The sequence below is a fragment of the Scomber scombrus genome, chromosome 21 (genome assembly GCF_963691925.1).
Source record: "Scomber scombrus chromosome 21, fScoSco1.1, whole genome shotgun sequence".
Taxonomy (NCBI): Eukaryota; Metazoa; Chordata; class Actinopteri; order Scombriformes; family Scombridae; genus Scomber; species Scomber scombrus.
In genome coordinates this window covers 3,747,093-3,762,226 of record NC_084990.1, presented here as the reverse complement: position 1 = coordinate 3,762,226, position 15,134 = coordinate 3,747,093, and the positions used below count along the sequence as shown (strand labels likewise).

The 15,134-nt window shown below is 38.8% G+C and overlaps 1 protein-coding gene across 1 annotated transcript; it reads right to left on the bottom strand.

Moving 5' to 3' along the window:
• Positions 1-1,176: 1,176 nt before the first annotated feature.
• LOC134003065 (ras-related protein Rab-37-like) lies at positions 1,177-13,444 on the bottom strand. The gene is made up of 9 exons (XM_062442182.1): positions 13,289-13,444; positions 5,818-5,928; positions 4,465-4,506; positions 4,218-4,284; positions 4,063-4,115; positions 3,767-3,832; positions 2,406-2,462; positions 2,245-2,321; positions 1,177-1,282 (listed from the first exon to the last, which is right to left on the bottom strand). Exons 1-9 carry the CDS (start codon positions 13,442-13,444, stop codon positions 1,177-1,179), a joined length of 735 nt encoding a protein of 244 aa, XP_062298166.1.
• Between the last annotated feature and the right edge of the window lie 1,690 nt (positions 13,445-15,134).

The window sequence follows — 15,134 nt, the reverse complement described above, 5'->3', positions numbered from 1 at the left end:
AATTTTGAGTTGCTCCAGCCCAAACAGATGTATTCTCACTCCGAACTTTTCATGAAACTTGAGAGCCCTGGCTGGTGTGCATAGAAAAAATTGTTACAGCAAGTAATTCCCCTTACATTCTAAATTGAAGATTTTACATTTGAGATACTGTAGGTTGCTGGTAGGTGTTGGTATTTTTTAACATTGAACAGAGCCAGGCTAGTTCTTTTGCCATGTCTTCAGTTGTTACGCTAAGCTAGGCTAACAACACCTGAATGCAATGCATAGACTGATTGATATTAGTCTTCTCATCCTGTTTCATGTGTTTATATGCTAACTGTGAAGCTAGAGCAGGTGGACTGAAATTACAAGGAAACATTGCCTAACTCTGTCCAAAATACACCCACTAACACCTCTAAAGCTTTGTTATTATCATATCTCATTTGTTTTACATGTACAAAAACAAAAATTCAAAAATGGCTTTAGAGGGAACTACATGCTAGAACTATTTCTTAGCTAAATTGCTTACTAGCGAATTGATAAGCACCATAAGTGTGCGTAGCAAAAAAATGTTGCAGCTAGTAAGTCCCCTAAAATGGCAAATTGAAGATTTTGCATTTGAGATATTGCAAGATGCTGGTAGGTGTTGGTAGGTATATTTTTGAACTTGAATAGAGCCAGGCTAGTTATTTTGCTATGTCTTCAGTTTTTACACTAAGCTAGGCTAACAACACCTGAATGTAATGCACAGACATGAGATGCATGATTTATGCTAAGCTAGGCTAACAACACCTGAATCCACCTCCTGATGTAACACACAGACTTGAGATTGATATTAGTCTTCTCATCTCTTTCAAATGCCATATTTTCCTGTAATTTAAATACAATGTATACCAGTTGTTAAAATGTCTACTATGAGTCTTCAGAAGTGCACAGTAACCTCATAAATGTCCGCCTACAGATTTGGGTAAGCGGTTCTTGGCAAAAGAAAATTGTTGGTTTCATGAGTTTATAGCTTAGTTCTCCCTCCTCTCACTCTGTTGGTCAACTTTTGGCTTTTACTCATGAATGAATAACAGCGACATATTTTGGGAGCAGCAGTGATTTAAAGGGGTTTCCTCCCACTCAGTACCTCTCAGTGTGTATCCAAAAGTCTGTTCACCCAGAGCGGTGGGAGGAGGATGCGGGAGAGGAGATTTAGAAGTAGCTACAGCAGCCTGACTTCTCCTTCTTTGCTTCAATGTATTCATGAATCTGGAACTTGGGTTCATTGGGGTGCTGGACGGACCGGTGCTTCAGTTCCCTAAAGAACAGAACCACACATCCCACAGTTCAGAAAACATTATAAATAACTTAAAATGAGTTCACAGACATATAAAGAAATGGCTCATATGCTATGTGTACTAGCGTTTGCCTTTTTTGAGGCAAAACTGGAGTTTCCAGTGTTATTTGGATTTTTATTACGTGGCATGGAAGTATATTATTTAACCATCTGTAAAGTGTGCTGTGCCAGCTGCATCACCCTGCCTGCTGAGCTGCTGACTATACATTTCATGTAATGCTGTTTTGTAGGATTTTACATTGCGGTAAAAAAGAAATTACAAGCACTGAACATGTCATCATTTTTCCCTTGAAAGCATAAAACATAAAAGAATATGAGGAGACTATGAAGTGCTGCAGTCTGAACAATTCAGCAGTATTAGAGGAGGCGAGTGACTGACAGCTTCTATGGAAACAATGGGGTTAAAAATATGAATCAAAGACTGGGCTGCTTGTTATACGGTCAATCTCCAAATTTTTTCCTACTTAAAATGCAGATAATACGGTAATATATTACAGCTCATCAATTTAGTCACTACCTTTACACTACAAATCAAGTTTAAAATACCTTAATTACATCACTATTAATGGGTAAAACTAATGAATCTTTATGGGAGTCAATTCATTTCTGGATAAAATTAAGGAATAGCTTACTTGTCATTAATTAAAAAGGTTTGATAAATGGCTTGAAGTTTTAATAAAACGTGAAATGTACAATAAATCTGCTAATTACTAATGAATTCTACATTCGGTTATTTTTAACGATATTATTTTCAGTACTAAACACTGAACAGTTAAAAAGAGGCAGGAAATGCTTCTCGTGGCAGACATCTAATTCATTCAGTGCTCCAGAAACTTCTTAAGAACAATCAGAGAGGTCACATTATAATGAATAATTAGCACCGGCTCAGTACAGAACACACATGTGTGAAGTCTGTATCATACTTAGCCACAGCAGTGAAGGCCAGCTCTACGTTGACTCCTGTCTTGGCACTCGTCTCCATGAAGGGAACTGAGTACTCCTGAGAGACATGAAGAGTAACAAATAATTAAACAGCACAGTAAACTATCAATTATGCTTATACAGCCATGACTTTAATACTCACTCTGGCAAGCCTCTCTCCTTCATCTCTCTTGATTGCTCTGTCACTGCTCATGTCCGCCTAAAAGAGAGATGCAGCGTGGTGAGATTGGTCAACATCAGATCCAATAAAACACATACGTATTAGTACTGATGCTCTACTTTTTCTTGAGAGGACAGTCTCTATTATCGCCTATAAACAAACAGCCTATTTACATATCCTGCAGACACATAGCAACATTTATTTCAACCATGCAACTTTTGTCCTCCTGGTTTCAAAATTGACCCGGTCTGGTTTGACTGTTTATAAAGCACAAGGTATAAATTATCACCCAATTCTATTATAGATCTTTTTAGCCACCTTCACTCCAACTCATTACCACAGGTTTTACCTCCCCTCCCTCTCTCTCAGTGGGCGGGACTAGAGAGGACATCAGGAAACTACTAAGTTTATTTAGCCTAATTCTTTGTTAATCAATCTCTCTCTTAGGGTTTTTTGTTTTGTTTTCACACATCACACATTTCATTCATCCATATCTTGCATTCATTACTGATTTAGCTGACTAACATTATTTTATTTTAACTTAAGTTCATAATAAATGTTATTTTAGAAGCTTTACTCATGTGTGATCTCCTTTTTTGTCACACACTCTGAGCCGGTTCGTGACAGTCCCCCTGGGTCAAAATTGACCCGAGGGCTCCAGCTGCTTGCTTAGAATAGATTGCCTTTGTTGTCAATGCATGTTAACATACAACGACATTTGCTGTCTCTCTTAAAAAAAGGAAAACTGTACCCCATTCACTATACTCATCCATTCATTCACTCACATGCACACACATTAAAATACACTGTCAGTGGAATGAGTAAATAGCTATAAAAATACAACTATGATTGCACTTCTTGTGGTGGCAGTGGGGAAGGTGGGAGTGAAGGGGTGTGAGTTCAGTTCACTTATAGCTGTTGGGTAGAAATGATAAGTGAACCAAAACAGTGAAGTCACATGCAGTAAAATCAAAATAATGAGCTGAAAGATATTAAAATGCTGCGGAGAGCTGATGAGAACTGCAGTTTAGCATTTTCTGTGGGTTTGTCACTATAAAAGAACCCTTTCTACTTTGCTACCCACATGGTAGCACAATAAGGCTTGCTGAGGATTGTTACTATGTTTCCATTCCACAAACCAAGATCTTACCAGCTGTTTACTCATTTTCATACAATACATTTTCTTCTATAATAGCCTCCTGAATCTCATACATACTCCCCAGACACATATTTTTGTCTCCTATCATAAGAAATCACAGTTTTTGTCAGTAAGATTCCTGCCTTCCTTTTTTCTTAGCACTTTTTCCTCCACATGCTGAGCTTCTCAAACAATTCCTTCTCACCTTGTTGCCCAGCAACATGATGACTACATCGCTCTGTGCATACTCATGGACCTCTGTTAACCATGCCTGAAACAAGAGTGACAAGAGAGACAAGACACACACATACATACACAGACACAGACAGTCCAATAAAAGAAAAAAAGTACACCTGTTTACATGAATCTCAAACTCAGAATGCAGGTTAAATATAATAACACTGTGAACTGTGGCTTTATTAGCCATTTGTTAGTCTGCTTCCTCTTCCTGAAGCACTTATTTCCATAACTTTCCAGGCTATTGAGATATCCCAGACTTACCGTGATGTTATCAAAAGAGGATTTGCTGGTGATGTCATACAGGAGGAGCAAAGCTTTGGAAAGAGAAGCAACAAAAATGAACATATAAGTCTATGGGAGTCATTTAAAAGTGCAGCTGAGAGTCAGCGGTGTAGATAATGATGTATTTCCCTCACCATGTGCATCTCTGTAATATGCATGTGTCACACTTCTGAACCTTTCTTGCCCTGCTGTGTCCCAAATCTGAAAATGAGAAAGAAAGGTGTACATGGGTGATATAGCCTGGTTGCACCTTCCTGTTTCAGTTTTCATTTGACTAGTCTTCAGTTACAACACCGGTGCCCAAGAGGAAACAAGCATGTGCTCTAAAACAGGCTGCTATTGTGAAAGCAAGTTTTTACTGGAAGTGATTTACTTACTGACCTGTAGTTTAACTTTGACATCGTCAACAGTCACCACTTTATTCTGAGGGAAGCAGAGAGAGATTTGAGGAGGATGTTGGACCAGTCACCGGTTAGTCAAATTAAAAACAGATTTAAGGGTCAGTTCAATCAAGTTACACAAAAGGTAAACTTATCTTAAGTAAACTTAAATTAATTTTCTCACACTCAAGGTATTTATCCATGCAGATAGTTTTGGTTTAGTTTGCCTTGGTTGTGAGATTGCTGTCTGAGATTTCAGCCTCCGTCCCAACATAACAGAGGAACAACTACATTTCTTTCTTGAATCTGTGTCCCGGTTACTCTAGATAATCCCAAGAACACACAGTCAGGTCAGCTTTATTAGGAACTGAGTGCACTACAATAGTATTTTAGTTTGGTTATAAAGGCCCAGTCATGCTAGCATTTAAAATGGCAAAATTAAAGGGTGAAATTAATGCATTTCAATGTAACTGACATAAACGGGGCATGGTTGTTTTGTCACACAGCTATAAGACAGGAGGATATGGTACTGCTAACTGTGTTAACTTTGTCCTATTAGCAACCAGGATAACTAGCTTGCTAACTAATAGCTAGCTTACAGAGCTATTCAGACCACAATTATGATTGAACAGCACTTGCATGTTCCTGAATGGTTAGCATGATAGCTTGGTTACTACAGTAGTTTACCACCCTGTCCTGTGAGTAGTCACTATGTCAAGTACCATGTTTCTATTGTTAACACTAACACGAACGTTGCGGTGCCACTTTCTTGTAGGCTGAACCTTAAGGAAAGCGAGGGTCTGGAGGGGCTGCACTGACTGGATGGATCTCGCTCTTTATCAGCTACTAATTTAAAACATCTGAGACACACCAGGACAGTACCTGTTTTAAATTTGGAATGGTCCCACACCAAGACAGGCTTTTTATGCCTTAAAAAAGGATCTGATTAATCAAAATTTTGCTTATGATGTTTCTTTTTTTCTCCATTACTACCATGGCAAAACCATTCCTGCAATGGTGAATTGTTTAATTTGCCAAAATCAAGAGAGGAGTGGTTGTTCGCAAAAGCCACAAAAGGCCTACTGGCCAGAATGTCTACTTTCAACACCATCATTGAAGGAGGACATTGTATTGTTGTAGAGTAATCTCAGAAATCTCAAACATATCTGACAACCTGGAAAAATAAAACAAACTATAGATACCACTAGAACTAAGAGGAAACATATGTATTTTTGTAATGTGGGTAAACAGACCCTTTAATATCCAATTTCTCCTATTTAACACCAATGAAAGGATGTAAAGACATTCACACACACATACACATACACATACAATACTGTGCATGCACACACACCGTGAATCCGATGCCCACTGTGGCAGAGAAGGAACCGGGGATGAACTTTCCCTGATCAAACTGCACCAACAGGGACGTCTTTCCCACTCCACTGTCCCCAACCAGGATTGTCTGCAGGAAAACACACAAACACACTCAGTGATGGTGGGTGTACCAAGAAGGGTTACACTAATGCAATCTGTATCTAATTACTTTTATATATTAATATCTATTCTATTTCAGTTCTAGTCAGGTTCAATCAAAACTGCACTGAAATCCCTTTCTGTTTGCACCCTGAATCATTTAATAATTTTCAGTTGTGACTCATCACCTGCGTCATGGCAGACATTTCTGCTTTCAAGCTGCACAAATATATTATTTTTTACATGAGCGTGGCAGTGTCCCTCTTTTAAAATGTGACTCACAAACTGGAGGAGATAACCTTCAAGACAATGAAATGACTGAAATGCAGCATTCAGAGGCAGTCAAGTTAGTCACCAGAGCCATCAGTCAATACTCCATTGTCAGTAGGCTTGTCTTTCACTTATAGCTCACTTAGGAAAGTCACACAGAGGTATCCACTACCTCCACACACACTGCCCTCTGAATGTGACAGATACAGTAAGTCAGACACAGCTGAGCTATTCTCTGCCTGCTTGAAGAAAGGATTTGTACGTTTTGATGCTGAAAATGACTGTCTATTTAGATGAGATGGATCATTTTTATCTCAGATGTGTCTTGACCATGTCTACATTTTGACCTTGTTCTGAATGTCCACTGATGTTTAGAAGTGTCCTTACCAACATGTCCAACAGTATATCATGCAGGTTACAATCAGAGGTGGTCTTGAAAAGAAGCATAAACTATGACCCTGTTCTGAATGTCAATTGGCAGCAGTCTAAAACCTTGTCATTAAGGTCCATGCTCTTAGGTCTTATGAGAATTTCTGTCCCCAATGTTAATAGTAAGTGGTCTTCAACAGATGTCTAATTGTGTGTCTGTCATGAACACCCATTCACATCCCTATTAAGAATATCAACTGATGTTTATAAGTGGTCTTAAAAAAACCCTCTACAGTGGTTGTGAGCTTGTCATGAACCCCACAGATTATCAATAACTGTCTTGAAAATACTCCTAACCCATTCTGAATGTCTACTAAGGTATTAACAAGACATTTAGTAGTGAATATTCATGTTCAAAAGTGTTCTTAGAAAAAAATGTGTCAATGTTGACCCTCTCCTGATCATCTATAAACATTTAGATTATGAAATAAACTACCAAGAATACAACCATGAACTGAAATGTCCCTGGTTTGCATCTGGCTGGGGACATTTGCTGCATGTCACTGCCAATCTCTATTTTCCTTTATTTCCTGTTATTTCTTACCATCAGTTGTCTAATAGAAGCACAGAACACATTATCTGTATATCAATGCCATGTTCAATGATGGTTTGCTTACACAAGAAAGACAAAGCAAGAAAGTCAAAAGTGAAGTCAGTATCATCAGTTAAACCGGGTAGTGGTTGAACTGTAACTCAGTTTCGTCTTAACGCTTCATAAATAATCAAGTCTGAAAGAGGGAGAAGGGGGTAAAAAGAGGATGGGATTAGTCTTGAGAAGCTGGAGCAGCTCTCACAGCCTCCCTTTGATATCAGCATTTAGAGGGATTTTAGAAACTCTCAGAAAAGTGTCACATCTCAGTTGTGGATACAATACGGGTAATGTCACAGCAAGCGTGCAGTCATTTTCATAGAAACTCTACTGAAGTGTTGCCAGTAACTCCAGTTAGTTATTCTGCCTTTGAAATGTTCTCTTTTGAAAGAAAAACCGAGCAGTTGGCGGAAGAATAATGTTGTTTTTTAATCATGTTTATTCAGTGATGAAAAGGTAAAGTAATAAAATGTTCAAGGCTTCCTGGTGTGTTGGAGCCAACGTGCAAACTATGGGTTTCGGATCGCTTAATTAAACTTCCCCTGAATACATCCAGGTAAAAATAGAATCTGGCTTTAAAATGCTTACAGTAACATTCACTTTTTTCACAGCATACATGATGTATTGTGTTGTATTGCTTTTTGAATTGAGTAGCCAACAGAAGGTCTACTTAGTTTGAGAAATTCTTAATATTTCATGAAACAATAAGTCCTTGATTCTAAGACAAAGGTGCATAAAACCAGGTCCTCATTAACCTTTAGCCTGTCATCACTTATTCTGAGAGCTGAATGGACAACTGTTGCTGGCAAATTGAATCAGCTGCAGCTAGCTAGCTAACTAAGCTAACATTGGTTCCATGTGTGTCACTGTGTCAATGTAAAACAAAAATATGATATGATACAATGTCAAGAAACAGAGGCTGAAGGTACATTTCCCAGGCAGAAAACTCAGCATCTACACCAGATGAAGAAGCATGCGGACATGTAAATAAAGAAACAGCGATGCAGTGTTCATTGTGTTAGTACAGTTAGTAAAAGTAAGACTGTTGTTCTAACTGGTTACATGTTCATATATTCTTTTACTTTGAAGATTACAAGAGAAAAACCAAATGTGTTTGGCAAAAGTAATCTATCTGATTTGCTGGGGTTGCTGGAGTGTAAACTTTCCCAAGTCCCATGCAGGGAAGAAGTCAGCCGCTAAAATTAGCCTAATCTCTGATAGCATCCAGGACCGACTTCCACACAGTGGGGAAACGCTACACAGTAGATGTGCTAGTCATGAACATAGCTTTTTTTTTTTACCTGTAACCCCACAAATAAAATAACCTACTAAACTAATGTAGTAAATTATTGATTTGCTCCTTGAATGTAACACTCGGTTACTGCTGCTAATGCGGAAGTACCTGACTGGCTCCAAAAAATCAAACTGACTGACATTCAAAAAGTGTCACTTCTGTCTAGAAAGTCAATTATCTTGAATATAAATGTCAAAATTCAGGCCCTCTGATGAGTTTGATGGTGGTCATTTTGGAAATTGTTGCTCTGATAATAATATTTGAAGCTTATAATAGTTTTCATTGAAAGCTTGGTGATGTCACACCTTGCTACGTACATCTTCATATAGTTGTGAGCTGGTTAGCAGGATATGCTAATATTTCAGTGTATGCTAGAGCAAGTGAAAACACTGTTTAATCCAGTTATAGCACTTTTGTGTTTGTGGTTTTGCTTTTGGAAAAGATAAAAAAACAAATGACACCACCCTGAAAACTGAGATACTTTGTGTTGTTAATACAGCCCCATGCATGCTGCTTTGACCTGTGTGAAAAATAATGCTTGGGATTAGCAAATGGTCAATTGTAATATCGTATACCCATAACCAGATACCCATTCAGAATTATGAATGAAAAGAATGATTAGATAGATAAACACAGAGTGGCTTTGATGGATATGTAAAGCAATATACAGCAATAACAGCAATATTAACTCTAACCCTAACCATAAATGGCATCTGGCATTTCCTGTTTACTGGACATCTCTGAGAGCATGTAACATAATGCCTGCATGTGTGTGTGTGTGTGTGTGTGTGTGTGTGTGTGTGTGTGAGTGCAGGATCAGTGGAGGGAATTAACCATACTTGTAGAATCACCCATGCATGTATCCACGTGAGTATGAGGATGTTTGTAGATGACAGTTTGTGGCGGCAGAGAGGTATGACGCTGTTTCCGTGGTAACAGAGGTTAGCTGGGAGGCAAGCCTGTCTCATAAAACCCCTTGGGAGACAGGAGGCAATTAGATGGAAGTAACCCAGATGTTGGGGAACGTGTATGATGTACATGGAGAATTGTGTATATGTGGTATGTGTGGTGTGGAGAGACAGAATAATAAAGAAAGAAGGCAGATTTGATTGTATTCATCTCCGGGGTTCCCAGTCAGTTTGTTAAGTGCCAGATAATGTCCCCTCTTCCTGTTTGAACCCATTTGTTCTAACAAAGACGAATAAGAGTTTCCCTGGAGGGCATCATGGTAGTAAACATCAAGTGTGGAATTCCTTTAACAACGAATTCAGAGCAACAATGTAATGGAAAGAAGTGAATGTCTGCTTTTCACCTCTGCTTGAGAAATGAGATACATCTATTTTTATCTTCCTGGGGAATATAAAGTCCGGCTAGAAGAAACAGTAATAGAGTTTGACAGATTTCATATTGTGACGAATTTAGACTGTTTGATACACAGCACAGCTGAGAATTGAAATATATATATAGCAGTGTGCGATATTAAAAGTCGATCTGATGGCTGGCACAAGCTTACATTAGTGGCAATGTGTGTGTGTGTGTGTGTGTGTGTGTGTGTGTGTGTGTGTGTGTGTGTGTGTGTGTGTGTGTGTGCAACACAGATACCTTTTTGATACCGTGAATTGAATAGACCAAGAGAACACTTTTGTGTGTGTATTGCAGTTCATTTTTCTAAGTTTATTTTAGAGTTATTTTGTTTATTTTTTGAATAGTTAAGTTTAGAGTTAGTAGTAAACAATCATATTATTTGTAGTTATTGTATTTTGTTTTCCTGTAAATGGTAAATGGACTGTACTTATATAGAGCTTTTCTAGTCTTTTTCAACCACTCAAAGTGCTTTTACACTACATGTCTCATTCACCCATTCACACACATTCATACACTGATGACAGGAGCTACCACACAGGGTGCCAACCTGCTCATCAGGAGGGAGACTAACTCCACACACACATTCATATACCATTGGCGCAGCCATCTGGAGCAATTTGGGGTTAAGTATCTTACCCAAGGACACATCGACATGCGGACTGGAGGAGCCGAGAATCGAACGTCCGCTCTATCCCCTGAGCCTCAGCCACTGTGTAACTTGTTTGGCCAGCCAGTATACACTAACCAAGCACTTAGGAACACCTGTGCAATCAAATCCAACAGCTCTGCCATCAATTCTACTTTTGACAAGTTTATACATTTTCTTTTTTGTTGATATTGTCAGAAAGGCGATGATTATACTTTAAGTTTATTACTGGGGTGATAGTGGATGGTGGGATACAGGAGTACTGAAACTGAAAATGTATACGTTTGTTAAATGTAGAATTTATGGCAGAGCTGTTGTATCAGATTACATTAGATTGCTCAGATGTTCCATGACAGCTGTGAGACTGAACCAAAAGAGTAAAGTTGTGGGCGGTAAAACCAAAACAATGAGCTGAAAGATGCTAAAAAAACTGTGCTAACCTGAAAGGAACTGCAGAGTGTTTGTAATACTCTGTGGTTTCATCACAATGAATGACCTTTTTCACTTTAAACATAGTCATCTGACCCATTGTTCATATCACAATATTGACTAGGGCAGCTTTAAATATTTATGTTTTAAATGGGAACCAATAGGTTTGGGGCTGAGACTAAGCAGAGTAATATTACTGAGAGATAGAGGGACACATTGCTGTCATGGGATTTAATGAGAAAAGGAAAGTGTGTGGTAGTGTATGATAACTAAATCCCAGAAGGTATTAAATCATATGTAGATTTATTTCTCATGCATGTGTATAAATCTAGTAAAAATGCTGGTTGGAGCTTAGCATGGTGGTAAGGCGGTGGGGGTTTAATCCATAGCAGAGCAGCTGGAGTCATTTCAACTGCATATCCAACCACTACTTTAACCAAAGTGCACTTGAAGAAGCCCCTTTCTCCTGTTGTGTGATGATGACCCCCCGCCCCCCCCAGGGGAAAGAGAAGTGAGCCAGACTAAAAGTAAAGTGACTACACCCCAGAGGAAAGATAGAACTCAGACAAGCTGCACCGGAGAGCTACAGGACTAAGAGGAGAGCGAGAGAAAGAGAGGGAACAAAGTACTGTACCTGGATTCTCAGAGACAATCTTGTATCGCTATAATTTTCCTCTCCACAAAGCAAACCTCACACATACAAACACACACACAGAGACAGACAGACACAGCTTCCAAGGCAATTAAAGGAGGCTGGCCAAAGCGCGTAATGGTTACATTAGAGTAACCCAGTTCATGTCTCAGCGGACCATTAGCCTTTGGGAAAAATTCAGTTCTCAATAAACTCACACTGATGACATAAAGCCACTTAGCAGCATTGTGGGCCCGAGGAGCAAAATCATTCTTACAAATCATTACTTTGAGTGCAATGATATGACAGCAAAATTGCGTCTATTTGCCAAACACAACACGAATGATATCATTTTCTCATAACTGTCAAACACCAACAGACAAATTGCCACTTTTGGAATGGAATTGAAAGAGTGTTGGTGTGCTCGTTTTTCAGTGAATCCAAAACACTTGTCCGACGCGGCTCCCTCAGACTGAGGTGGAAGCTGTTCCTACGCTACAGCTTCGTAATATAATGTGACATTTCACTGAAGCCTAAAGGGACTTTCTCTTCTCTCTTTGTTCCTCTTACACGAGACGTCAAAGATCAACGCTCCTGAGTTGGAAGGCACTCACTAGATCACTGGAGACTCACAAATTTGTTGGTGTATGAAAGCCGAAGTGGCTTGAAGTGGTCGACGTAGTGCAGGAGCATGAGAGCACTTCAAAGGGGGCTAATGACACTGGATTCACTGTAAGTCAAATGAATAAAGACCCCACTCCTGCTAATGTAGAGTCATTGATAATAACTAATAACTCATAACTAATCATGTTTATGCTTTTCTCCCACTTGATGACTTCCTCCCACTAATATGGAAGATCTTTCTACAAAAGCAACAGCTGTGTTTCTTACTCTGTAAAAGGCAATTTACATATTAACCTGTGAAGCATCTATCTATCTATCTATCTATCTATCTATCTATCTATCTATCTATCTATCTATCTATCTATCTATCTATCTATCTATCTGGGTTGGGGGGTAACGGGTGGGTAATCTGGAGAGACTACAGTTTAATAAACAAACACATGTTGGATATTTCCAGTATAGTGAAACTCACTCACTCACCCACCTACCATACACCCAATTGTATTCACATTAATGTTTGATTGTATTGTATTCTTCTTTTTCTTTTCCCCCCCTCTTGTTTATTTTTTATTTTAAACATTTCTGTATCTATTATTCTTCCTATAGCTTTGGCAACACTGCATTTAAACAGTCATGTTAATAAAGCACTTTGAATCGAATTGAATTGAATTGAATTGAAATATGACCACCTTTAGTAGAATAATGTTGAGCAATAAGATATTGAAAACATTGGAATGAACAGTTGATGGATGTTTATTGGCTGTGGCAGCTGGATATTATAATTGGTTTAACAAGGAGTCGCATTGAAGGGAAGAGACTCAGTGTCTTGCCCAAGAGCACTTCGGACAGGAAGTGACCTCTTTTAAACCTTAATTTATTTGACACGCAATAGAAGCTGGAAACGGACCAAGATCAGCACCACGGAGAGCGCCAACCAGGTACTTTCAACTGACCAATAAATAAATAGGAATAGGAAAAGCATATAAAGACAACATATAGCTTATATGTAAAAGCTGTATTGCAAAGTTTGGATTGTATTCCTGTTGTGTGATCATAAGAAAAATGTTCATACCTTGTGCACTAACTCCTCGTCATATACCGGAGCTGGGGGAGTCTTTGCTTGGTTGTCGGCGGTGTCTGTGGATCCGTAGCCGCTCTCGGGCTGGATCTCCGGGTAATCCGTGGTGTAGTAAACCGAGATCGGTTCCATCGACTCCATCCGCTCCATCCTGTCTTCCTCCCCTCACTGCGAGCTTCTACAACAGAAATAAAAGCTGATGAAGCACCCACAAACTCTCCCCACGCATCCAGTCCTGCAAACACCCTCTCCTCTCTCCTCCAGCTCCTCTATAAGCTCCTCCTTTCTTTTTTTTCTCTTAGTGAATCACAGTCAGCGGGATCCTGCCTACATCACCTCACATTTAAAAGGCATGTCGTGATAGATCACCAACACCTACACAATGCAATGCAAAGGCAGGGGGGTGTGACGGCAGCGTGAGGAGGATGGAGAGATTGAGCAGACACTGAGAGGAAGTGAAGACTGTGGATGAGAAGATGGGAGGATAAGAGAGAGGAAGGGTGTGGGAAATCCAAGTCACAGGTTTTTCAGGACTATTAAAAAGACAAGTGGTGGAAGAAGTATTCTGATCATTTACTGAAGAAAATGAACAAAACGTCAATGTAAAAATACTCAATTACAAGTAGAAATTCCTGCACAAAAATCCTACCAGAGTATTATGAGTGATGTAGTTAAAGTACTACAGTAAAAGTACATACGATTATGAGCTTGATGTAATTAAACGAATGCAGTAAAAGTACATAAGTATTATGATCTTATTGTAGTTAAAGTATTACAAGTGCTCTGCTTATGATAATAATGAATGTCTGATTTTTTTTTCTCCACAAAAAAGCCCCATTCATATGTTAAAATTCTTAAAATGACATCCCCTCCTCATTAAAGTCCCCCTTCATTGAAATGTGAAAATAGGTGCTTTTGTGATGTTGGATATTTGCCATTAATCCCTGTTTATTTCAACTCTTTTTATTAATATTATTATTTGTGTCTTCAGACGATCTTTGTGTGTGTGTGTGAATAAACTTTATATGCACTTTTACAATCTTGCTTGTCTCAAATTGTGTCTTAAAATATTCTGAATAAAACTGCATTGATTAAACTTCACAAGGAAATGTGCTTTTTACTCCACTTCATTATTATTATGACTACTACTGAGATTTTACATACAGTACCGTTTTACAAAATATCATACATTAGATCAACTATATGCAAAGTATACACATGACATATGCACCAATAATACCTTATTAAACCCTTATTGATAATACTCCTGCAGGCTACTATTTCTTCTAATGTTGGATTCAGGACTTTGACTTGTAAAGGAGTATTTTTGCTACTCTGTGCTTCACTCTGACTCAAGTCTAACCTTAAGGCTGCAGCTCTAACATAGTACATTGAGTGCATCTCTTATACCTCCTATTTCCATCTGAAATAGCCTCACAAAGAGCAAGATCTGATGATCCCCACATAAAAAGAAGTTTTGACAGTGTGACTTTTCCTCTTTGCTCAGGGCTCCGGAGGTAATCCTAGGTCTGGACTACTCAGAACAGATCGATATGTGGAGCCTTGGTCTTATTGCAGCAGAAGTCACACTGGGCTTCTCAATGTTTCCTGGACCCAATGAATACGACGTAGTAAGCATCCTCTTTACAGTCTGCTAAATTCTCTAATAGGTCCTCAAAGAAGTGAACTTACTAATAAGACATCAGCTCCTGGATCATATGATGATATCTTTGTGTGTGTGATAATGTCTCCAGATGAAATTCATTGTGGACACTCTGGCTCAACCACCTGACCATTTACTGAACTGTGGGCAATATAGCACCTACTATTTTAATGTCGA